The 27,536-nt window shown below is 42.2% G+C and overlaps 1 protein-coding gene across 2 annotated transcripts in view; it reads right to left on the bottom strand.

Moving 5' to 3' along the window:
- Positions 1–27,536, bottom strand: part of CELF5 (CUGBP Elav-like family member 5) — a 195,236-nt gene that overhangs the window by 6,528 nt on the left and 161,172 nt on the right. For both annotated transcript variants that reach the window (XM_073547588.1, XM_073547598.1), the window contains exons 6-10: positions 19,785–19,931; positions 13,532–13,676; positions 12,984–13,130; positions 12,816–12,881; positions 11,394–11,471 (exon numbers count right to left, since the gene is read on the bottom strand). In XM_073547588.1, coding sequence (XP_073403689.1) covers positions 11,394–11,471; positions 12,816–12,881; positions 12,984–13,130; positions 13,532–13,676; positions 19,785–19,931 — 583 coding nt within the window. The remainder of the gene's footprint in view (positions 1–11,393; positions 11,472–12,815; positions 12,882–12,983; positions 13,131–13,531; positions 13,677–19,784; positions 19,932–27,536) is intronic.

Raw genomic sequence — 27,536 nt, 5'->3', positions numbered from 1 at the left:
CTAATAAAGTGGCCAGTGAGTGTATATACACACATATATATATATATATATATATATATATATATATATGCAGCGGGTGAAATAAATGCTGAGCATGTCACCAATTTTCTAATAAATAAATATGGAAAGGTGCCATTGACATGAAATTCTCACCAGATGTTTGTAACAACCTATCCAATCCACACAGGCAGAGAAATCAAACCATGGATGTCTATAAATTAAGTTATATGTAATTATGAGAAATGCCATAGGGAAAAAGTTTTGTACACATGAATAAAGAGGTGCAAAAAGCCATGGACAGCCATGAAATCTGCTGTCATCTACCAGGATTATGAAGGTGAAATGATAATCCCAAACACTCAGCCAAGGAAACTCTCAATTCATTTCAGAGAAAGAAAATAAAGCTGCTATAATGGCCCAGTCAATCACCTGACCTGAATCCAATAGAAAATTTATGGAAGGAACTAAAGCTCAGAGTTCATAGAAAGAGCCCACAGAACATTCAGGATTTGAAGAGTGTTTGTGTGGAAGAATGGGCCAAAATCACACCTGAGCAATGCATGGGACTAGTTTCTCCATACAGGAGGTGTCTTGAAGCTATATAATAAATTTCAGTAAGCGTGGTCAATACTTTTTCCCTGTGTTACTTCTAATTATTACCCATAATTATATTTATGGGCATCTATAGTTTGATTTAATCGCCTATGTGGATTGGATGGGTTGTTACTGACATGTAGTGAGAATTTAATGTCAATAGAACCTTTAGAAATATATTTGATTAGAAAATTGGTGATGTGTTCAATATATATATATATATATATATATATATATATATATATACAGTATACACTGCTCAAAAAATAAAGGGAACACCATTCCATTTGCAACAGGCTGTTTGTGTTCCCTTTATTAAAGACACATATGCATGTTTTTTTCAATATCTGACATGAAATCAGAATAAACCTTTCCAGTGTTAGGTCAATTAGGTTTACCATAATTATTAATATTTGCCAAATGCCAGAATTATGAGAGAGAGAGAATGTTTCAAGGAATTTTAATTACTTACTGCAAAGTCAAAAGTTTACATACACTAAGATATCTATGCCTTTAAACAATTCTGGACTGCCCATGTGAGGATGTCATGTCTTTGGAAGCTTCTGATTTTTTGGCAACATCTGAGTTAATTAGACACACCTGTGGATGTATTTTAATGCACACCTGAAACACACTGCTTCTTTGTGTAGCATCATGGGAAAGTCTCAAGAAATCAGTCAAGATATCAGAAAGACAATTGTGGACTTGCACAAGTCTGGCTGATCGCTACAATTTTAAGATACCTGAAGGTGCATCACTCATCTGTACAAAGAATTATATGCAAGTACAAACAAGATGGGAATGTCCAGCCATCATACCGCTCAGGAAAGAGACGGGTTCTGTGTCCGAGAGATGAACGTGCTTTGGTCCGAAAGTATATATCAACCCAAGGACAAAAGCAAAAGACCTTGTGAAGATGATGGCGGAAGCTGGTACGATTATGTCAATATCTACAGTGAAACAAGTACTGTATCAACAAGGGCTGAAAGGCCACTCTGCCAGGAAAAAGCAAGTACTCCAAAAGAGACATAAAAAGTCAGAGTAATGTTTGCCAATGCACACAGGAACAAAGACCTTAAGTTTTGGAGACATCTCCTTTGAAAAAAGCTGTGATGGAATAAACCACCAAATTATGTACCATGTAGATCTCACTAAGGAGAAATATGATATACAGCATAGTTAGAATTACTTACTTTAGGGAGAGTGTAGGGCTTGTTTAGCACAGGGGTAGCTGTGGACTGCCCTTGTCAGGGTGGGAGCTTTGGGGATAGACTACTGGTAGTCCCATATGGATTGACAGAGTACTGTCTGTCCTATGAATTTCCTGATGCATCGCCTGTGATCCAGGACCATCTCTCCCCTCTTCACAGCTAATGGAATTGGGGAGATTGTTCCATTTTGTTTATTCAATCTCATAAATGTACTAATGGTGATATTCTCTGCCATAGATACTAATTATATATGCAACCAGGATACAATGTTGGGCCACTTATAGTGTATTGGGTTTCAACACCTGTAACAGTGTGCCCTGTTCCATATAAATTTCATCTCAGCCACTGCAGCAGGAATCTAATTTTTTTCTAAGGAGGTTGTTTTTTCTAGTCTGATATAACATTGATTTTTTAAAGATGGAAACATAACTTCCTATTAATTGTTTCACTAAGGGTAGCACTTTTTTGTTATATTTTTAATAGGTATATTAAAAGTTACATTTTAATTCTCACTTTATGCTGTATATCAGACATGTCCTGTGGTCTGATGAAACTAAAATTGAACTTTTGGGGCATAATCACCATCGCTACGTTTGGAGGAAAAAGGGAGAAGCTTGGAAGCCTTAGAACACCATCCCAACTGTGAAACACAGGGGGTGGCAGTATCATGTTGTGGAGTTGGTTTGCTTCAGGAGGGACTGGTGCACTTCACAAAATAGATTACATCAAGAGAAACGAAGATTATGTGGCAATAGTGAAGCAACATCTCAAGACATCAGCCAGGAAGTTAAAGCTTGGGCGGAAATGGATCTTCTAAATTGACAGTGACCCAACGCATACTGCAAAAATGGCAACAAAGTGGCTTAAGGATAACAAAGTCTATGTTTTGGAGTGGCCATCACAAAGCCTTCATACTAGTGAAAATTTATGGGCAAAGATGAAAAGGCACGTGCGGGCAAGGCGACCTACAAACCAGGATCAGTTACACCAGTTTTGTCAGCAGGAATGGGCCCAAATTCCGACCAACTATTGTGAGAAGCTTGTGGAAGGATATTCCAAACGTTTGACCCAAGTCATTCAGTTTAAGGGCAATGGTACCAAATACTAATGAAATGTATGTAAGCTGTTGAAGGCAGAGCAGAGTCCTGCAGTGCGCAGGCGTCGGGAGAGGTCTGGCGCCTGCGCACTGCAGAATCCTGCTCTGCCCTCAACAGGGCAGAGCAATGCGCCTGCACCGGAGACATTATATGACGGGAGAAGAGGACGTCATCGCATGAAGAAGGGAGGCGCCGGACCGGACCACAACACCCATCGGACCAGACCGCCCACCTCGGTGAGTATAATATAACGTGTTTTTCTTCTCTTTCAGGTTACATCGGGGGCTTATCTACAGCATTACAGAATGCTGTAAATAAGTCCCCGATGTCTATGACAGCAGCTAATAGGGGAAAAAAAGGGTGACAGATTCCCTTTAAAGTGTTTTCACTAGATTTCTGCGCAAAAATGTAGTGTCTTTTGGCATTTGCAAAGAGGAGCCCTTGGCAGGATGGGCGAAAGGTTAAACCTACCCAGCAAATCCTTCAAAATTTACACCACTTTAGTGGCGTAACTTACACCATAAATTCACTTATGGTAAGGAACAAACCACTTGATGTGCCTAAAGACTAAATGGCATGTGCCTCTCAATTAGGTGCAGGTGCTCATTTACAATAATCTTTCAATGTAAACAGGCTGCCGATCACATGCCGAACAAAAAAATGCTTGTTCATTGGATGAAAATATCTTTTATGGCAGTTTCTTAACATACCTTAAAGTATATACACGTGGTCAAAATTGTTGGTACCCCTCGTTTACTGACAGAAAAACCCACAATGGTCACAAAAATAACTTGAATCTGACAAATGTAATAATAAATAAAAAATCTATGAAAATGTACAAATGAAAGTCAGCAGACATTGCTTTTCAACCATGCTTCCATAGATTTTTAAAAAAATAAAAATAAAACTCATGAAATAGGCCTGGACAGAAATGATGGTACCCCTGAAAATAATGTGACAAAAGGGACATGTTAAATCAAGGTGTGTCCACTAATTAGCATCACAGGTGTCTACAATCTTGGAATCAGTGAGTGGGCCTGTATAGAGGGCTACAGGCTACAGATACTCACTGTGCTGTTTGGTGACAAGGTGTGTATCACACTCAACATGGACCAGAGGAAGCGAAGGAAAGAGTTGTTTCACGAGATTAGAAAGAAAATTATAGATAAACATGTTAAAGGTAAAAGTTATAAGACAATCTCCAGGCAGCTTGATGTTCCTGTGACTAAAGTTGCACATATTATTCAGAAACGTAAGCTCCATGGGACCTTAGCCAACCTCCCTGGACGTGGCCGCAGGAGGAAAATTGATGACAAATCAAAGAGACGGATAATACGAATGGTAACAAAAGAGCCCATAAAAACTGCTAAACAGATTAGAGGTGAACTTCAAGCTCAAGGAACATCAGTGTCAGATCGCACCATCCATCGTTGTATGAGCCAAAGTGGACTTCATGGGAGACGACCAAGGAGTACACCATTGTTGAAAAAAAATCATAAAAAAGCCATACTAGAATTTGCCAGACTAGAATTTGCCAAGAGACAAAGCTTCTGGGAGAATGTCCTATGGACAGATGAGACAAAAATGCTCTATGTTCACAAACAGAAAAATGAAGCATATCAAGAAAAGAACACTGTCCCTACTGTGAAACATTGAGGAGGTTCTGTTATGTTCTGGGGCTGCTTTGCTGCATCTAACACAGGGTGTCTAGAATCTGTGCAGGGTACAATGAAAGCTCAAGACTATCAAGGGATTCTAGAGAGAAATGTGCTGCCCAGTGTCAGAAAGCTTGGTCTCAGTCACAGGTCATGGGTCTTGCAACAGGATATTGACCCAAAACACACAGCTAAAAACACCCAAAAATTGGCTAAGAAGAAAACATTGGACTATTCTGAAGTGGCCTTCTATGAGCCCTGACCTAAATCTTAATGAGCATCTTTGGAAAGGGCTGAAACATGCCGTCTGGAAAAGGCAACCTTAAAACACGAGACAACTGGAGCGGTTTGCTCTTGAGGAGTGGGCCAAAATACCTGTCGAGAGGTGCAGAAGTCTCATTGACAGTTACAGGAGTCGTTTGATTGTAGCAATTGCCTCAAAAGGTTGTGCAACAAAATATTAAGTTAAGGGTACCATCATTTCTGTCCAGGCCTATTTCATGAGTTTTATTTTTTTTAAATTCTCTGGAAGCATGGTTGAAAAGCAATGTCTGACTTTCATTTGTTCATTTTCATAGATTTTGGATTTATTATTACTTTTGTCAGATTCAAGTTACCATATTTCTGTCAACATTGTGGGTTTTTCTGTCATTAAACGAGGGGTACCAACAATTTTGACCATGTGTCTACCTTTTACAACAAACTTTAATTTGTTATAGCTAGAGTTTAGTAGGTTTTATTAGTGAAGATTTAGGTCCAATTGTTCAAAAGGAAAAAAGGCATAAGGGCTCAGCTTACAGGCGCAGTCAGACCCACCGTACAACACAGACGACGATAGCATCACAATGCTCTAACCGGCCGGCGGCTCTCCTGACTATGACAGCTGCATAGAAATGCATGCTGTCACTCTCAAGTCAGGACAGCTGCTGGCCAGTCCGAGCAGTGTGATGCGATCGTCATCTGTGTTATACGGCTGTCTGACTGCGCCCTACCACTGAGTATAAGCACAGCACAGACCCATCAACTTTTTACTGAGCCTGTGCACTGCCTTTTTGCGCTCATGGATAAGCATAGTACTTTCACCCTTTCCTTTCCATTTTGTTAATAATTCTCTACCCCCATTGTTCTGGCCATCACTTATTTATTCATTCCTATTCCTGAGACTTATTTTGTGGCTTACCCCACGGTGAGTAAGGATTTCAATCCCTTTCTCTAATTGGCTTCAGGGATTTAGTTGTGGTCCAGTGAGCGATGCATAAGCCTTTGTGGCTCATGGATGGCAACTGCACCTTTTAATTGCTTCTGTTGAGCTAATACAAATGTATAGCTGGGCATAAATATATAAATGCCCATATGGCTTGGTCCATGAGCTAGTAACTAGGGAGGCAGGGATATGAATACTTGCCAGACATCTGTGGTGCCTCTTTTCTCAGAGAAATTGGCCAGGTTAAAAATCTAACCCTGTATTGAAATCAGTGGAATCCACTGACAAAGGCGGCCAGCTTGTGCAGCTGCACATTCTGGGGTAGAGCGAGCATTCTCACATAAATAGCTGATAACGATTTCTATGGAGGAACATTCATCGGTATTGAAAGAAGCTTCTGTAGAGTTCTCATACAGTAGATTTAGACCCATCACTTTCCACCATGGATATGTGTAACTCATCTTTTATGTATTCAATATACATAGGTTTGCTGTGGGTTGTCCAGTTCTAGACGTTGTGGCCTGTTTAGTAAAGATAGAGGAGAGGATCACCTGCTACATTCATGCAAGTGACATGGGTAGAGTATATTCATTCTTTGTGAACCCAAAGAGAGAGTAGTAAATATATTGGTGGCAAAGGCGGGGACCTGTCATCATGATCCTGACTTCTGATCCCAGAAACCTTTCACTTGATGGATTTTTATATTCCTCTCCCATTAGTCATAAATATCACAGTTCAGTGCATTTTAGACATAATCAGATCAGGATGCAAATCACTCTGCAGATTTCTGGGTACTTTTGCTTTGTCTCAGCTCTCAAGTCATGCCAAACTAGGCCAGTCCACAAAGGCATTTGTGAAGGAAATCCATCCAAAAGTAATCTTCTGACATACACTACCGTTCAAAAGTTTATCGTCACTTAGCAATTTCCTTATTTTTGAAAGAAAAACACAGTCAGTTTTTTCCAATGAAACTAACATTAAATGATTCAGAAATACACTCTATACATTGTTAATGTGGTAAATGACTATTCTAGCTGCAAATGTCTGGTTTGTAATGCAATATCTTCATAGGTGTATAGAGGCCCATTTCCAACAACCATCACTCCAGTGTTCTTATGGTACTTTGTGCTTGCTAACTGTGTAAGAAGGCTAATGGATGGTTAGAATACCCTTGAAAACCCTTGTGCAAGTATATTAGCACTGCTGAAAACAGTTTGGCTGATTAGAGAAGCTATAAACCTGACCTTCCCTTGAGCTAGTTGAGAATCTGGAGCATTACATTTGCTGGTTCCATTAAACTCTCAAAATGGCCAGAAAAAAAGAACTTTCATGTGAAACTCGACAGTCTATTCTTGTTCTTAGAAATGAAGGCTAATCCATACGAAAGATTGCCAAGAAACTGAAGATTTCCTACAACGGTGTGTACTACTCCCTTCAGAGGAGAGCACAAACAGGCTCTAACCAGAGTAGAAAGAGAAGTGGGAGGCCCCGCTGCACAACTGAGCAACAAGACAAGTACATTAGAGTCTGCAGTTTGAGAAATCGACGCCTCACAGGTCCTCAACTGGCAGCTTCATTAAATAGTACATGCAAAACGCCAGTGTCAACGTCTACAGTGAAAAGGTGACTCGGGGATGCTGGCCTTCAGGGCAGAGTGGCAAAGAAAAAGCCATATCTGAGACTGGCTAATAAAAGGAAAAGATTAATATGGGCAAAAGAACACTGACATTGGACAGAGTAAGATTGGAAAAAAGTGTTATGAACAGACAAATTCAAGTTTGAGGTGTTTGGATCACACAGAAGAACATTTGTGAGATGCAGAACAACGGAAAAGATGCTGGAAGAGTGCCTGACACCATCTGTCAAGCATTGTGGAGGTAATGTGATGGTCTGGGGTTGCTTTGGTGCTGGTAAAGTGGGAGATTTGTACAAGGTAAAAGGGATTTTGAATAAGGAAGGCCATCACTCCATTTTGCAATGCTATGCCATACCCTATGGACAGCACTTGATTGGAGCCAATGTCATCCTACAACAGGACAATGACTAAAAGCACACCTCCAAATTATGCAAGAACTATTTAGGGAAGAAGCAGGCAGCTGGTATTCTATCTGTCATGGAGTGGCCAGTGCAGTCACCAGATCTGAACCCCATTGAGCTGTTGTGGGAGCTGCTTGACCGTATGGTACGCAAAAAGTGCCCATCAAGCCAAACCAACTTGTGGGAGGGGCTTCTGGAAGCATGGGGTGAAATTTCTCCAGATTACCTCAGCAAATTAACTGCTAGAATTCCAAAGGTCTGCAATGCTGTAATTGCTGCAAAGGGAGCATTCTTTGACGAAAGCAAAGTTTGAAGGAGAAAATTATTATTTCAAATAAAAATCTTTTTTTTGAACCTTGTCAATGTCTGGACTAGATTTTAAATTCATTTGGCAACTCATTTGATTAATAAAAGTATGAGTTTTCATGGAAAACACAAAATTGTCTGGGTGACCCAAAACTTTTGAACGGTAGTGTATGTATTAATCATGCTTGCTTATAAAGTGCCATCATATTTCACAACGCTTTACATTCATTACCATCACTGTCCCCATTGCGGCTCACAATCTAAATTCCCTATCAGTATGTCTTTGGAGTGTGGGAGGAAACCCAGGCAAACATGAGGAGAACATACAAACCTCTTGTAGATGTTGACCTGTCACTGAAGTAGCAATCACATTCTGTGCAGCCTGGAATTTAGAGGATTCAGTAAAATGTAAAAACTTTATTTTTAGAATCTTTCATCATTTTGGGAAGGTCCTTCAATGAAGGGAATTAAAGGAAGACTTTCTCAAAAAGTTTAATAACTGATTGAAAAATGTGTGCTATTGCAGACAAGTCGTCTTCATCTATGGTCTACAGAGACCTTTTGGGTTGGACATGTGGCATAACTTGCAAAGATATAGACCACGTATAACAGTTATAAGTAGTGATGAGCGAGTGTACTTGTTGCTCCGGTGATCTCCGAGTATTTTGGCATGCACGGAGATTTCGTTTCTGTCCCCGTAGCTGCATCATTTGCGGTTGCTGGACAGCCTGAATACATGTGGGGATTGCCTGTTTGTTAGGAAATCCCCTCATGTATTCAGCCTGTCCAGCAGCCACAAATCATGCAGCTGAGTTGACAAAAACTAAATCTCCGAACACGCCAAAATACTCGGAGATCACCCAAGCATGCTCGAGGAGACTCGAGCAACGAGTATACGCGCTCATCACTAGTAAGGTTTTCTTGCAGCTGCCACTAGCAAGAAGCCACTACTTAGAGAGTTTTACAGCTCATATTGAGTTTTTCAGTAGGAATAAGTTATTTACTGTGTGCAGGATAGCAGGTCATTTGGAGACCACTGGGAAATATTTATCAATGTATTTTTAAACGTTTTCAGGCATAAATTCATTTATAAATATGGTGCTCAAGCCAACCACCATATGCATAAAGCCTCTACAGTACTTTTTATGCTTAGTGTATTGAAAAGTGTGGGAAGAAAATGTTAACAATGTCTACCCTTATTACAAAAGCAACAGAAAGTGACCAATCATGACAGATAGCTGTAGCTTGGATGACTAAAGCCTTCCGCCTGGACAGAGCACATTTTCATCACCCATCCTGTATATTTGCATACAACTTTCAAATGAACATAACATAATCCAAAATAGTCAAATTGGCTCTTTCGGCTGAAATTATTCTTATATGTATGGCCCGCTTTAAAAGTCCTATTAGGCAGTTATGTTTTGTATATGAAATCTGATATACCCAGTCTGACTTGGACACACTACAAGAAGGGGGTTATCACATTGGCACGGGACTTGCTCTTTCTAGCAACAAACCATAGGAAGAAATAAAGAGATATTCATGGTCATATCAGCACTATGGCCACCAATGGAGGAGCAACACACCAGGGATGGAGGACCAATAAGGTAAGGACACTGCATGCAGGCCTGTATTTGTAACTTGAGGTCTGGTGCACAAGGAGGTTGGGGGGCTAGGTGGTTGGGGAGCCTAGAATTTCCAAGAGCATCAGCTCCACCAGTCAGAAAGAACACTGGCATTCATAGCAGTAGAAGAACCACGGCTGGGAAACAAACTGTACTCTGTGCTAGTGACTAGTGTTCTTCAGCACAATCAATCCCAAAATATTTAAGCATGTAAGTACTTGATACTTCAGGTGAAACAATGCTATGTGCAGGACCTGAGTACTCAAACATCGGGAAGGTGAGCATGACGTGGGGTTAGGAGGGAGTTGCGAGCAGGAAGCAATTTATGGCTGCATACTATGTTTGAGGATGTCATGGGGACGTGGTTCTGGTCCAAAGTAGTGTGTGTGCTTCTGCTGCATGTAGCACATGTGAGGAGGACGCTGAGGTTGTAAATGTCAGCAGCTGGCCGCCAACTCCCATAAGTGAATCACAAAGCAGGAGAGGTGGTGGGGAGTGAGGACAAATAAGAGTTTTTGCTACTTGGAGCACTGCCCTCACAAACTAGAAGAATTTGTGCTCTCTCCTACACCATGAATGAAAGCAGATTGGGAGAGAGCCGGTAACTACTTTTGCAACTAGCTCATCATCCTAGACCAGCAACGGGAAGGTATAGTCTGGTGTGGAGGTGTGAGCTTCATTCTTTTTCCTAAGATGTATTCTAGTGTCAGCCTCCAGGTGGCAGCATAGTTCCTATGTCCCCCAATGAAGTGACCAAGTAACGTATATATTCGTTATAGAAGTTTAATTCGCTTTTGATAAATATTTATCACCAGTTAATAAAATGCATACACAGAAACACTGTGTGCACAATTATTGGGCAAGTGAGTATTTTGGCCATATCATCATTTTTATGCAGATTTTCCAACTCCAAGCTGTATAAACTTGAATGCGTATTGGATGAAGCAGATCAGGTCATGTGTATTTGTGTAATGAGGGAGTGCACGAGGTGTTACATAGGAAAAACTATTGCTCCATAGCATGAACACTTCAGTGACCATGTACGATCACTGATATCAGGCAATGGTTCTCCGAGACTCATTGACCACATGACGTGGGATCATGGAGGTGAATCTGACCACACACGGTTTTTGGGATTGTATAATGAAAAGGAAAGGAATATATTTAATTGAAAACCCAAAGGCTCTCGGTGCGATGGGCCTAAACGATCGCAGTGATGTAAGGCCTGGATGCTGCTTCTTTGTGATCTTGCTTGATAATTTTAATTAAAGTACAATTATGATACAGGAGGTTCTATATAAAAGGGAATGTTATTAGCGATGTCAGAGCCAGAAGAAGTGTATACTTATGTGAAATAACTGAGCTGTTGCTCATCCAATTTGTGTCTCTGCTTTGCATCTGATGAGAGAATAAATGGATTTTTATGGAATGAGTGGTGAGCGCCACTTCTTACTCTTCCTAAACTCTACCTTACAAGTTTCATGATAATAATCGGTAAGTATAAATGTGCCCTCATGGGGTGCAAACTTTGTGCTTACGGCAGTACGAGCTGTACATATGGCCCTGATGGCATGGTTTATTATTTTTCAGTTTCACACCTATATACACAGATTTTTTCAATTCTGGAAAAGCTCTTGGACTTGAGTTTTCTATCAGATCCTTACCTTCACGTTGTTGCAGTATAGGAGGAGGCTGTGGATTGTTGTGTGTGACAGGCGTAAGAGCAGCTGTAGGATAAATTGCTGGTTGGGGGAAAGAAAAAAAAGTGTGAATGGCCAAAATATCAAGACAGATACCATGCTACACTATATTTATTAGCAGAATGGCACAATCTAAAGTAGTTCCCTGAAAATATAGAACAATCCCTCATTCTGGCTGCATGCACTTGGCTGTATTGTGGTTCAGAGCACTTGTATCTTCAGAGCCTTTGTAAAAAGTTGTTCAAAAGGTTAAAATGAACTTTAAAGGGAACCGGTCAGAAACGTCTACCTCCCTAAAGCAATTATAAGACTGTGTATCCCTTTAATAGATAAGCCAGTCAATCATTTTATGACCCCAAAGCGCTCCTGCACCAGCATGAAATCTCATTCTAAAGTTCTGCCTATATTTTTTCTAGAAGAACATTGTAGCATGAAGACACATCTCCAGTTCCTCAGTCTCCCACTGTGTTCTCTTCCTAGATCCACCCTCCTATCGTTGATTGGCAGGTCGTCGGCCAGAGATCAATACCTATCAACCAAAGGAGGGGTGTGCTAAGCAGGGAATACAGCATGAGGCGGAGGAGCTGGATCTTCACACCACAATGAACCTTCCAGACCAATGTATACACAACCCCAAAATATGATCTCTCGCTGCTGGAGCATTGCTTTGGGGTCACAAAGTAATCAATTGTCTTATCTTTTAAAGGGGCAATAGTCATGAAAATTGTTGGGTAGGGTTAAGGAAGAAAGTGGTGGCGTTTCTGAGCTGTTTCATTAAGATAAAAATAAGAGGGACGTGTTTTTTATTATGACATAGGTTTAACAAATACAACAGAATCTACTAAATGTATTCGCTTTGTTTTGTATAGATCGGGGTACTGCCGAACTCTATGACCCATACTTATACAGCTCGTAGCTCAGCTATTGGCTATAGAAGAACAAAAGTGCATTCATTTATACATTTTCTCCTGCATACAATGCAATGTTATATTAAATATGGGTCTGGCTTAAAAGAAGGGTCATTCTCTGAGTTAATAGAGAAGCATCGCTCATTGCATTGTATCTCAGAGCTAGGTTCACACTTACGTCAGGGCCCCTGTCAGAAGTCCCTATCTCAAGTGCCATCATTTTTACCTGAAAGCAATGGCCCAATACGCTCGAAACTACGGCCACCATAACAAACCCAAATGCCCCCCCAAGTATAGTCAACAGGGTCCATCTGGTGTCTTTTGTGTCCATCATGACACAGATATGATGGTTGGAGAAGATGCAGTCTTCTATTCCTAAACATTATACTTTTTTCCTTGAAGGAACACGTCTTGGATCTAGAATGGCTAGAGAATAATGGTGTTGTTTAGGGAACGATGTCAGCAAGTAAAGTACTACCTGAATACTGCTGGACGCCAGTAAAGGAAGGGTGCAGGCTCTCCACTGTCAATGCAGGACTTTGGGCTGTACAGCAAATAGAGGTAACAAAGAAAAAATCATCAGATCATGTACCAAATCCATGTGTCACTAACCTACTGGTGGAACCACCCGCCCTTCTCCCCTCACCTGGATATGGCACAATGCTATTGGTGTAAATTGTGTCCAGAGCAGGATGGCTACTAGGAAATGGTACAAGCCCGGGAAATCCATTGGTTAACGGGGCAACTAGCCCAGGTACGGCTGCAGTGCCAATGACAGGTGGAGAATGTAGTCCTGCGGGGAAAATACAGATCATTTCCAGGAAAAGACAATTCAGAAAACACCGCTTTAAGTAATAACAGCTGTTCACAGTTACTAAGCAACACATGCCAGTGTCACTTAGCGATGTACTCCTCCCATTGTCTCTAGGCAACTTAACTCTTTCTCATGTTACTAAGCAACACAACTGATATTAAAATGCTGCTTCCAGTGTCGCTAAGCAACTGAAACCCTTTCTTTTTCAAAGGAACTTGACATACACTTGCTAAGCATCGTCATCAGGTTTTTCCAACGCCACAATGCAATATATGCCATTACAAAGTGATATGGGCAGACAAAATCCCCCTAATAGTTGCTGTATACGCATGAACCCCATAAACACAAGCGCCCAGCCATCTGACAGACGCGAGGCTCACCTGATGCTGGAGTTATGGGCGTGGTTGGCAGTCCGTTCAGGTTTACAGCCCCAATCTGCTGAATATGACATGGAGGAAAGGCCACGCCAGGACTCAGGTAACTACCGTGGGATGTGGACAGAACTGTTGTCTGCTGCTGCATCAGCTGGTAGGAAAACATTGCAAAGCACTAATTTAGCAAATTACCCAAAGCAAAAAAAAACAAACAAGAAATCGTCCTAGTATTCCACATATGACGATGCATTACCCATCTACAGCTTTCTTAGCCACACTTCTGCTGAATGTGACCGTGTAATACAAGATAACATTACAGCATAATAAGGGAAATGTGGTAACGACGTCCCTGCACCCCACAGTGCTGGCCAAACAGTATAGCACAACTATACATTACACTGGCATGTCACACATTGTCTCATGCCACTATTCACCACAAGGGGGCAGTCGTTCCTCACAATCGGACGGCGTTATTAACTCCTTCTCTGTTGGTTTTTCTTTATCTGCCCTGGGGAGTCAGTGACGAGAATGGATTTCTCTTTTCTAGCTGTGACGTATTATGTGTGTCTCTCCAGCCCTCCGCTGCTCTGCCTCCCCATCCAAGCCCTCTTTCTTTCCAGTTCTAGCTAGCTGTCGGTGCATCCCAATATTTCTCTGCTTCATTTTCTCACTTGTGCCACGTTAATCACTAATCCATACTTTACTTCATGCTATTACAAGCCCCATCGCTCAGTAGTGCAATATTTACCAGCGCCCCATCTCCAGGTCAGCTCTGTACATGGATACTATGAGGAAAATGTCTGCGTCTGTCTTCAGAGAGAATATACATTAGAACTAAAACACATTTCTAATCACTTAGCTTTTTAGCCTTTATTTAAACACATTGTGGAGAGCCATCTATAATATAACAGGCTAAGCGTCACTCTGTCCGAAGCCTTTATAGACTGCGCAAGCGCGACGCGCCTGCGCAGTCTGGCTCCAGACAGAGTGACGCACCCCCCCGGAGATCGCGGAGGACGCACCCCCCCGGAGATCGCAGTAGACGCACCCCCCCGCCGGCACGACACCTTACCAATTCGGTGTGGCCGCGAGGTCTTGCTGTGATGACAGAAGAGGGCGGGTTGTTGCTCCAGAAGCGGCGCATGCGCAGTCCACGCTTTCCGGCGTCAAGACAATGGCGCCGGAAAGAGAGGAATGCGCAGGCATCGATTCCAGAGCAACAACCCGCCCTCTCCTGTCATCACAGCAGGCACAGGGGGATGAGCAGGCACAGGGGGATGAGGGGTACCATGCATACCAGGATTGGGGGGTTAGGGGCACCATGCATACCAGGATTGGGGGATGAGGGGTACCATGCATACCAGGATAGGGGGTGAGGGGACCATGCATACCAGGATAGGGATGAGGGAGTACCATGCATACCAGGATTGGGGGATGAGGGGTACTATGCATACCAGGATTGAGGGATGAGGGGTACCATGCATACCAGGATAGGGGGTGAGGGGACCATGCATACCAGGATAGGGGGTGAGGGGACCATACATACCAGGATAGGGATGAGGGAGTACCATGCATACCAGGATTGGGGGATGAGGGGTACCCTGCATACCAGGATAGGGGGTGAGGGGACCATACATACCAGGATAGGGATGAGGGAGTACCATGCATGCCAGGACTGGAGGGTGAGAGGACCATGCATACCTGGATTGGGGGATGAGGGGTACCATGCATACCAGGATTGGGGGATGAGAGGCCCATGCATACCAGGATAAGGGGTGAGGGGGCCATGCATACCAGGATAGGGGGTGAGGGGGCCATACATACCAGGATTGGGGGTGAGGGGACCATGCATACCAGGATAGGGGGTGAGGGGACCATGCATACCAGGATAGGGATGAGGGAGTACCATGCATACCAGGATTGGGGGGTGAGGGGACCGTGCATACCAGGATGAAGAATGGGGTGCCATGCATACCAGGATTGGGGGGTGAGGGTACCATGCATACCAGGATATGAATGAGGGGTGCCATGCATACCAGGATAGGAGGGTGGCAGCACATACCAGGATGGGAGACCATATACCAATAAAAATGCTCATCACCTGGGCGTAGAACAGGTTTATAGATAGTTACTATATATTGTCAGTCTGTCTTTCAATAAGGCAACACTCACACTGGCGAGTAGCCAGCATATATCTGATGTTTCATCGGGGAGCACTGGCTCCAATGTTATACTAGAGCTGTGTCGACTAGCTTGAGAAAAAAAAAATTGCAAATGTAGCGATTGATAGCGTATGTCGGACACCTATAGAAGACTATGGCTGCATACAAAACATTGGCCTGCACTCCAATATACGACCACTCACACAATGGAGAAGATGGAAAAATTAAGTTCTCCATCTTCTCCACACCTATTGTCGCATGCAAGAGAATCGGATCACAGTAAAATGACACTTGGCTCATGCTTGCTGGAGAGTTTGAGCCAAGGGTCATGAGAGAATCATTAGATACTGTACGCAAGTGTGAGCGAACCCTAATACTGTATATCTCAATTCCTTTGTCCTCTATTCACTTCTCACTTTACGGCTCACACATATCATCAGTACTATACCTTCCCTTTAGTTCTACCTATCCAAAAAGTGGAAGAACGTGCCCTCAGGAGGTTCGGAGCATTGAGCTTTTGATCCAGGGATCAGGCCCCGAATGTAACAGCCCAGTTACACCCCTGCCCTGGAGCTGATGAGCAGAAGCAAAGTGGGAGGCCCAGACTGTGTAAGACACGCTACCGGCATATCTCACCCAGTCCAACCTCTCCTCTTTCCTTCTGCTCACCGGGCCCCATACACCAGTAAAGGTAGTAATGCCCTGATTGCACCCAATTTTTTTTAAACACCCATTTAGTTTAAAGTGGTGGTCCATTGTTTGGAAAACTCTTTTTTAACCCCTTAGTGACGGAGCCAGTTTTTTAAATTCTGACCAATGTCACTTTATGTAGTGAAAGCTCTGGAACGCTTCAACAAACTCCAGTGATTTTGAGATTGTTTTTTCGTGGCACATTATAATTTATGATAATAGTAAATTTAGGTTGATGATATGTTTTGTGTTTATTTATAAAAAATATCAGAAATGTGACAAAAATGTAAAAAAAAATTCCAATTTTCAAAATTTGAATGATTATCCCTTCAATTCAGATAGTCATAGCACATAAAAACATTAATAAAAAACATTTCCCACATGTCTGCTTTACATCAGCACCATTTTTAAAACGCTAATTTATTTTGTTAGCCTTTTAGGAGGTTTAAAAATGTTTCAGTAATTTGTCATTTTTTCAAGGAAATTTACAAAATTTATTTTTTGAGGGACCTATCCAGGTTTGAAGTGACTTTGGGGGTCCCATATATTGGAAAACCCCAAAAGTGATACCATTTTAAAAATAGCACCCCCTGACATATTGAAAACTGTTGTCAGGTAGTTTATTAACCCTTCAGGTGATTTTCAGGAATTAATGCAAAGTGGTATAGCCGGAATGAAAAAGTGTTTGTTTACCACCTTCTGAACTGACCACTATATCCGGCAGACTCTAAGGCCGCTATTTAGCCATGAACTGCTATTGCAAACATCAGGACTACACAATCATGATCTCAGTGTGTCAATTAGATTAAAGGGGGTTTTACACATAGCGATATCGCTGGCAATATCGCTAAAACGTCACTGGTTTTGTGACGTTATAGCGATATTGCTAGCGATATCGCTATGTGTGATACTTACCTCCGACCGGCTCCCCCGCTGTCCATCGCTGATCGCGCGAGATTGGGCGGCTCCATTTCTCGTCGTCTGCTTCCTGCTGGGCTTCCGGCTGTGTGAGACGAGCGACGCGTGGAGGCGGGCGGGAGGACGCCAGGATCGCTGTGTATGAAAGGTGAGTATCTTGCGCTGCGTCGTTGCTGCATCGCTGTGATGTCTTTCTGTGTGAAAGCTCACTAGCGATCATTTAGCGATGCACCAGCGATCCTGACAGGGTCGTATCGCTGGTCGGATCACTGGTGCATCGCTAAATGTAAAAGGGCCTTTAAGTGGAAGCCCCCACAATCTATTAACCATTTATGTGATGTAGTCACTTTTGACAGCAGCAACAAAGGGGTTAAACAGATATGGACGGTGCCAACACTGACTATTTGTGATACAGCAAGTTGTCAGCTATAGTGGACAGCCGACAGCTGCTGGATTGTCACCTGTGTGGGGATGATATTCCCTTATATCTCAGGTCAGTAAAAAGACGTATTGACTTTAAGGGGTTAAATGAAGTAGTCCCTCTTGTAAGATAACGGCACTGCTGCTGTTCCAGAGCTGTTGGCACCAGATCTCCCATGTCATTGTTATGTCATGTGAGCCCTGCAGCCAATCAGTAGCCACTAGTGATCTGCTTCACTGTTACGTCTTCCAATTGTCAGAGGTTCATCCAAGGGACTGGACAGCGAAGAAGCTCAATTGCCACTGATAGGCTGCAGAGCTCACGTGGCAAAAGAATGTATACGAGTGCCCCGGAAGTCCAAATGCCAACAACGCTGGCGCAAGAGTTTACGTTATTTTTATATTACAAGAGGGACTGCTTAATTTAAAAAAGGGGTTGTGAAGGTAGTGGATAACCCTTTATTGGGTCAAATGACCTAAAACCTGGATCAGAGTAGTGTGTGCTGCAATGTTTAAATGACCATATCTGTAAAAAAACAAAAAACAAAAAACAAAACAAAAGTGTATCTGAACTACTCCATTCACTGTCAGATGTACGGGTGTTGTCTGCTTGGCCCACAGACAGGTTATGGAAAGAACATACACCCGTCTGAAAAAGCCCTTACATTTTGACTGCAAATCACAGAAAGGTAAAGTCTCCAAACAATTAATCTCATGGCTGGAGTAGCACCATAAAACCCTACTATAGGATAACAAGGCAGAAAATATACCACAGCTCATAGATCTGATTATGTATTAGCCAATTACATTTGGCTCTCGTGTGCTGATACGTGTATTTAACTACAGATGACTCCTGAAAATAAGCCAGCAATTTTAATTATATACACAGTGGGGAAAATAAGTATTTGATACACTGCCACTCTTGCAAGTTTTCCCACCTACAAAGAATGGAGAGAGGTCTGTAATTTTTATCGCAGGTACACCTCAACTGTGAGAGACAGGATCTAAAAATGAAAACCAGAAATCACATTGTATGATTTTTACATAATTAATTTGCATTTTATTGCATGGAATAAGTATTTGATCACCTACCAACCATCAAGAATTCTGGCTCTCACAGACCTGTTTTTCTTTAAGAAACCCTCCTACTCTGCACTCATTACCTGTATTAATTGCACCTGTTTGATATCATTACCTGTATAATAGACACCTGTCCACACACTCAATCATTCACACTCTGACCTCTCCACCATGGGCAAGACCAAAGAGTAGTCTGACACCGGGGACATAATTGTAGACCTGCACAAGGCTGTGATGGGCTACAGGACAATAGGCAAGCAGCTTGATGAAAAGGCAACAACTGTTGGCTCAATTATTAGAAAATGGAAGGAATATAAGATGACTGTCAATATTCCTCAGTCTTGGTCTCCATGCAAGATCTCGCCTCGTGGGATACAGATGATTCTGAGAAAGGTCAGGAATCAGCCCAAAACTACATGGGAGGAGCTGGTCAATGATCTGAAGAGAGCTGGGACTACAGTCTCAAACATTACCATTAGTAACACACTACACCATCATGGATTACAATTCTACAGGGCACACAAGGTCCCCCTGCTCACGTCAGTACGTGTCCATGCCAGTTTGAAGAAGTTCGCCAATGACCATCTGGATGATACAGAGAAAATCATGTGGTCAGATGAGACCAAATAATAACTTTTTGGTAACAACTCTAGTCGCCGTGTTTGGAGGAAGAAGAAGGACAAGTACAACACCAAGAACACCATCCTAACTGTGATATATGGTGGGAGAAAATACAAGATTCTGTCTCTCACAGATGAAGTGTACCTACGATAAAAATTACAGACCTCTCCATTCTTTGTACGTGAGAAAACTTGTAAAATCGGCAGCGTATCATATGCTTATTTGCCCACTGTATATATATATATATATATATACACATACACATAATGTATATATATTTAAACGTACATATAAACATAAATTTATTGTAAGCACAAACTTTTAATAAGGTTTTTCTGACAGCTCCTAAAAGCGCCTGAAAGATTTACCGCTTGTGCGTAGGCGCTGTAAGGGCTTATGGGAAGTGCCAGTGATGGAGTGAAGATGCCCAACTGTCCAACCATCTGTTGCATTCGACGTAGAGTTCGCTCTTTGTCTGTGTCTGCAAATTTGACCACAAGGCTGGATGATGCTCCCTGAGAACATAAAGAGAGGAACAATGAATATCATGAAAAACTAACACATTCAAGGAAACAGGTTTTATCATTTTTAAAAAGCCAAATCTCAGAAAGCATATTTTACATGATGGTAGTTACAGTACACTCAGCTAGACAGGTAGAGATGTCTAAGCTAGATCCAGTTATCCTGCCATCAGCTTGCATAATCACAGCCAATTGCAGTAGCTAGCAGATTGCAATAATTGGCTACTCATTGTATTCTAAAGGATAAATATATAATAGGATTTTTAGCTTTTATTCCCATCATCTGTCAATGTTACCATGCCAGGTACAGTTAAAGGGAATTCGTCACCAGGTTTTTGCCACCTAGTCTTAATGCAGCAGAATGTAGAGACAGAGACCCTCGTGCCAGTAATGTGTCACTTACTGGACTGCTTGCTGTAGTTTTGATAAAGTCACTGTTTTATCAGCAGATTATCACTAGAAGACTTGCAAACCTGCTGCCATGTAGTCCTCCATAATCACAAGCTCTGTGGAACCCCGCCCCCACCACTGATTGGCAGCTTTGTGTGCACACTGTGAATAAGCAGAAAGCTGCGGTGGGGGGCGGGGTTGTATTGCGCTCAACATTATGAGAACTAGCAGATCTGCAGCAGATAAAACAGTGATTTATTTTAATCAAAATCGCAGAAAGCAGCCCAGTAAGTGATACATTACTGGAATCAGAGTCTCAGCACTTACATCATGCTGGTCTTTGATGGGGTAGCAAATTCCCTTTAAATACTGAACCAATGTTATATAGTCAGACCAACAAACACATCAGTACAACAAAACTAAATATTGCCATCTCCTCTTTGACAACTATTATCAAAACTATAAATACTGGAAATATTAATATGAATCTAATACAGATATTAAAAAAAAAGTGTAATATATTTTCTGAACTTGGCATCTGGAATAATAACAATAATACAATATATATACCGTATATATTTATACCATATATGTATATATATATATATATATATATATATATATATATTGCTCAAAAAATAAAGGGAACACTATTCAATTTGCAACAGGCTGTTTGTGTTCCCTTCATTTCTTTGAGCAGTATATCTATATATATATATATATATATATACACAAACCAACAGATCCCATTATAAGTGAATGGAATCTATCAAATCTGCCAAGACTTGAAGGACAGAAGCCATGTCACTGATGTGAACCAAGCCGGGGGGTTTCACTGCCTCAGTCATCACAGATCAGAAGCTTTGGAGGTTGGATCATACATATAAGGTTCAGTGCTTCAAAGTGGTGAGAGAGGGTGGACAGTACTATGGGTTCTTCTACAATTCACTTCCTAATGAAGTTGCCAGTAAATGAGAGGTTCTATTTTTACTCTGTACTGCTGACTATATGGCGTTCAAAACACACCAATAATAAAAGGGGTTCTCCAGGAATAGAAAACAAATAAATAACTGAAGGAAATTTAATTCTAAGTTCTTAAAAAGATTTAATTAGCAAATCACATTCTTTTTGTCTATGGAGAATATCACTATAGAATTAAAATGGTTGCCAACTTGTTACACTCCCACAGAAATCGGTCCTATAATGTTAGGACATGCCTGTGAGCATGTGCACCAGGAACCTCACACCCTCCCTTCATGTACAGGAAGACGTGCATTGTGCACTTAGTGGATATCCTAATGCTGGAGATCCCAGGAGTGCTGAGGTAAGAAGAGCCTGCTCACGCTGCTGTCCACCATGTGTTTCTTAATGCTGGGTTCCTGGGTTCAAATCTGCAGGGAATATGTTTTCCCCATGTTTGCGTGAGTTTCCTCTGGGTTCTTCGGTTTCCTCCCACATTCCAAAGACATACTGATAGGGAATGTAGATAGTGAGCCCCAATGGGGACAGTGCCGATAATGTCTGTAAAGCGCTGGAATGGCGATCAGTTAAAATCTGTTGCAGTGCAGGAGATTCCTCCTGCATGGCAACAGTGAACAGCTGACAGCCAATCACAGGCCGGCAGCTGACATATGACATCACTGTCATATGCCTAAACGACGCTGCGCGCCTCGTCTGAATTCGAAAGGAGGCCACCGCTGAAGCTCGGCTAGGAAAGGAAAAACTTTTTTTTTTGCAAAGCCGCAGTATGTGGCATATTATACTGGTATTGGTGTGCATTATACCACAATGGGGCTGCATCATACTATGGGGGTGGGGGGAGAGATGGAAAGGGACTGCTTTATACTCCCATGGGGGTGCATTACACTATGATGGTGCGTTAAACTCATATTGGGGAGCATTTTAGGGTGCATTATACTGCTATGAGGGTGTATTATACCATGGAGTTGCGTGATACTCCTATGGGGGTGCACTATACTACTATGAGGCTGCATTCTACTATTATTTTTTTATTTCTTTTACTCATCTATATAGCGCCCTTAATTCGATAGGGGCTCACAATCTAAATTCCCTATCAGTATGTCTTTGTAATGAGGGAGGAAACCAGAGTACCCGGAGGAAACCCACGCAAACACAGGGAGAACATACAAATTCCTTGTAGATGTTGTCCTTGGTGGTGCATTATACTGCTATGAGGGTGCATAATTCAGCTATGGAGCTGTATTATTCTATGGGGTGCATTATACAGATATGGGGGTGCATTATACTGCTATGGGGTGCATTATACCGCTATGTGGATGCATTATACCGCTATGTGGGTGCATTGTACTACTATGTGGCTGCATTATACTGCTATATATGACTATGGGGTACATTATACTATTATGGATGACTATGGGGGCAATATGGAGAGACATGGGGGAAGTATGGAGAGACATGAGGCAGAATGGGGTTCCTAATGTGGGATATTATTACTGCAGGGGCTAATTAAAGGTTATATTTTTGAAGATGCTGCTTTCAGTGTGGGGAAGAGAGGTCCTGTTACTGTGCAGGGCGATACGGCTGCTTTTTTCTTCATATGGTGTAGTATAGCGGTTGGGGAAAAATTATGGAATGTGCTTTAGATAACTGTGTTATTTTCTGCAGAGATGAGCCCTGGCTGGAAGAAGTGATGGCAGTGTGCGCTGGATGAAGATGAAAAGCAAAGATGAAGGACTTCAGCTAAAGATGTCACTGGTGAGTCAGTGTGTTACCTTTAAACACTGACACTATACACTGTATACTATATACAGAGCTCCTGTGTATAATGGCACTTATGGTGACATTAGTATTGTGGGGTTTTTTTATTAATGATTAGTATTTGGTCACTGTGGTGGTAATATGTGGTCCGGCCATGGTGTGGTGGTATTTGTTCCTTGTATGTGCTATTATTTGGTCACTGTGGTGGTAATAAATGATCTGGTCATGGTGTGGTGGTATTTGCTCCTTGTATGTGTTATTATTGGTCACCATGTGGTGGTAATATGTGGGTTGATCATGGTGCGGTCGGTATTTGTTCCTTGTTTGTGATATTATTGGTCATTTAAAAATTGAAAAATAAATACAAATACACCAAAATTGTATTGGATATTTTAACAAATGTTTAGTAAGTTACAGTAGAGTAGAGCCCGGCCAAAGAGTCTACCTTGTTATGGTGGTGGATTAAAAAATCTTTAGGCCAAAACAAAAGCTGCTGGTTATGAATGTGGTGATGGGAACTGTAAATGTGTGATTGGTGATGATGTGGTCCAGAAGTGGAGTGTTTGCAAGAGAGGGCGGTGGAACTGTGGACGGTTCGAGGGATGAAGGCGGGGCTGGGGTGGAGCCTGGTCATACACTCATGCGGACCCTGAAAATTTTGCCAGTATGGGGCTCCGAAATTCCTAGTGGCAGCCCTGTTTCTTACTAATTGTATACTGAAGATTCCAGGAGTGCTGATGTAAGAAAATGCGACCCACCCACGGTTGCCAGCCACCCTGAAATTCCTGGACAATCTGTAAAAATAAGGCGCTTTTTTATGCCCGTAAAAAAAAATTATGCATTTGTTATTTTTTTGTAAGCTGGATACATTTGCATAATTGTTATGACTGTAATTATCATCCTTATTGTATTTCACAGTGAATGTAGATAATGTCTTCATATAAAAATTATGGGCCGTAGAAATATGTCACCTAAAATCTTAAGGATTTACTATGGTTTTCAAATGTTGACCATAAAAAAATGTTGATAGTTCATGATTTTTTTAAATAATAAAACATAAATAAATAAAAGATGGGAAGCCTGCTACTCACACTACTGTCCACCCTGTCTTTCTCATATTACTTTAATATGGCTTGTATTGACAATGGTAGAAGTAGAGGATTCTCTCACTGCTGTCCACCCTGTCTTTCTGATCTTACCTTAGTACCACTTGTATTGATAATATTAGAAGAAGAGGCTGCTCTCACTGCTGTCCACCCTGTCTTTCTGATCTTACCTTAGTACCACTTGTATTGATAATATTAGAAGAAGAGGCTGCTCTCACTGCTGTCCACCCTGTCTTTCTGATTTTACCTTAGTACCACTTGTATTGATAATATTAGAAGAAGAGGCTGCTCTCACTGCTCTCCACCCTGTCTTTCTGATCTTACCTTAGTACCACTTGTATTGATAATATTAGAAGAGGCTGCTCTCACTGCTGTCCACCCTGTCTTTCTGATCTTACCTTAGTACCACTTGTATTGATAATATTAGAAGAAGAGGCTGCTCTCACTGCTGTCCACCCTGTCTTTCTGATCTTACCTTAGTACCACTTGTATTGATAATATTAGAAGAAGAGGCTGCTCTCACTGCTCTCCACCCTGTCTTTCTGATCTTACCTTAGTACCACTTGTATTCATAATATTAGAAGAAGAGGCTGCTCTCACTGCTGTCCACCCTGTCTGATCTTACCTTAGTACTGCTTGCATTGATATTAGAAGACGTTTCTCTCACTGCTGTCCACCCTGTCTTTCTGATCTTACCTTAGTACCACTTGTATTGACAATATTAGAAGAAGACGTTTCTCTCACTGCTGTCCACCCTGTCTTTCTGATCTTACCTTAGTACCACTTGTATTTGACAACACTAGAGGAAGAGGTTGCTCTAACTGCTGTCTACCCCATCCTCCTGAATGCTGAGTGGCTGCTGTGACCTGGAGATACTGTAGCTTGCCAGTACGCGTGGTATAGGTTATCTCCAGGTCACCACAGAAAAGCTTCCTACTGCACATGCTCACAGGCATCTTATTATTTTTTTTATTATGCTTTGCTTATACAGCGCTATCATATTTCGCAGCTCTTTACAGACCTCACTGTCCCCATTGGGGCTCACAATATTAATTCCATATCAGTATGTCTTTGGAGTGTAGGTGGAAACTGGAGAACCCGGAGGAAACCCACGCAAACATGATGAAAATACAAAGACTCCTTGCAGAGTTTGTCCTTGGTGGGATTTGAACCCAGGACCCCAGTGAGGCAAAGAGGCAGTGCTAACCACTGAGTCACTGTGCTGCCAAACTGATAGATTTCTGTCACTGTAACAAAACAGAGGCCATTTACATTCTATAGTGAAAAACTTCCTCGGCAAAGCTATTGTGATTTGATAATTAAATATATTTAGGAAATTATTTATAATGACATTTCCTATAGTTATTTTTTATCTTTTGTATTCCCAGAGGACCCCTTTAAGGCACCTAATTCACAAGTTCCCCATACATCATAAGGTATAGGCATGTAGATGTAGATTCCTACAGTTTATATTTGGCCAGTGGATCTCCAACTGATATCAGCAAAGTGTCTTCAAAAACAATAAGAAGAATAAAGAAATACGTAGAAAAACAAGAATTCAAAAAGTAAATAATAATCAAATAAGTTCTATGTATATATATATATATATATATATATATGTATATATATATATATATATATATATATATATATAAATGTCATGAGAGCCGCCACTGTTTTTCCTTTTGAGGCAGTGTGGGGGACTGGACTTGCTGGAGCCGACATCTCTAGAGAGACATCAATAAGCAATGTGTGCAGACACTGAAGTGTGTGCCAGAACCATAAAATGTAACATGCCTTAAGTCAGTAGTTACAATTACTATGTGTCCAGACACCTCAAAGACTCAAGGGAAAATGTTATTGATGGTCTGCGCATCATGGTTCTCCACAGAAGCAAAGGAACAGGAAATTATATACAGTACCGTACTCTTCCAATGGAGCTAACCAGACTTTCTGGTCTGAAAAGGAAAGTACAGCCATTCTTATTGCTCTACCCCACTAACGGAGAATATTGCTGATTTATCCTGACTGCTGATTACCCTGGCTTCTGGGTATGTATAAGGCTATGTGCACACGTTGCGGATTCCATTACTGCATGACCTGTGTTTTACCAGCGGACTCCCTGCGGGTTTTCTGCAGATTTAGTGTGGATTTCACCTGCGTTTTTACACCTGCGGATTCCCATAATGGAATAGGTGTAAAAACTCCGCACAAAGAATTGACATGCTGCAGAAAATAAACCTCTGCGTTTCCGCGCGGAATTTTCCGCAGCATGTGCACAGCGGTTTTTGTTTTCCATAGGTTTACATGGTGCTGTACACCGCAGGGCCAAATCCGCTGCCAAATCCGCAACAAGTGCACATACCCTAAAACTCTTTAACTTACATAGACCGGGCAGTATAACATGCCAAACTAATAAGCTAGTTGTTTCAGGGTGACAGCCCTTGTCCAAATACTCTATTGAGGCATATGGATGTCATATAGAGCAAGGGTCCCCAACCGCCGGTCCGCGGCCCAGCACCGGGCCGCTGCAGTGCCCTTGTCGGTCCGCGGACACAAGGGGAGCCAGGGGCGGTCAGTGGCGTAGCGGGGGCTGGGGCGGCGCGCAGCAATTCTTAACGGCGTGTAGCGGCGGGCAGGGAGCGATCAAGCAGCTCCGCTGCCTGCAAGAGGGAATAGCAGGAGCGGAGCTGCAAGGACCCGTCCAGCTTCCTGCCCGCCGCCCGCGCTTCCTGTCTCTGACTGACACAGAGAGGAGCGCGCCGCTGCTGTGTGAGAGCGAGGAAGCGCGGGCGATGCTGCGACAGGTGAGAGGTGGTGTGTGTATGTATGTCTGTCTGTGTGTGTACATGTATGTCTGTGTGTGTGTGTGTGTGTGGTCTGTGTGTGTGTGTACATGTATGTGTGTGTGTGGTGTGTGTGTGTACATGTATGTGTGTGTGTGTGGTCTGTGTGTGTGTGTGTGTGTGTGTGGTCTGTGTGTGTGTGTGTGTGTACATGTATGTGTGTGTGTGGTCTGTGTGTGTGTGTGGTCTGTGTGTGTGTGTGTGGTCTGTGTGTGTGTGTGTGTGTGTGTGGTCTGTGTGTACATGTGTGTGTGTGTGTGTGTGTGGTCTGTGTGTGTGTGTGGTCTGTGTGTGTGTGTGGTCTGTGTGTACATGTATGTCTGTGTGTGTGTGGTCTGTGTGTGTGTGTGTGGTCTGTGTGTGTGTGTGTGGTCTGTGTGTGTGTGTGTGTGTGTGGTCTGTGTGTGTACATGTATGTGTGTGTGTGTGTGTGTGTGGTCTGTGTGTGTACATGTATGTGTGTGTGTGGTGTGTGTGTGTGTGGTCTGTGTGTGTGTGTGGTCTGTGTGTGTGTGGTC

The sequence above is a fragment of the Dendrobates tinctorius genome, unplaced genomic scaffold, assembly GCF_039654945.1.
Source record: "Dendrobates tinctorius isolate UK_male_01 unplaced genomic scaffold, ASM3965494v1 ptg000011l, whole genome shotgun sequence".
Classification (NCBI taxonomy): Eukaryota; Metazoa; Chordata; class Amphibia; order Anura; family Dendrobatidae; genus Dendrobates; species Dendrobates tinctorius.
This window is presented reverse-complemented; position numbering and strand designations above follow the sequence as displayed.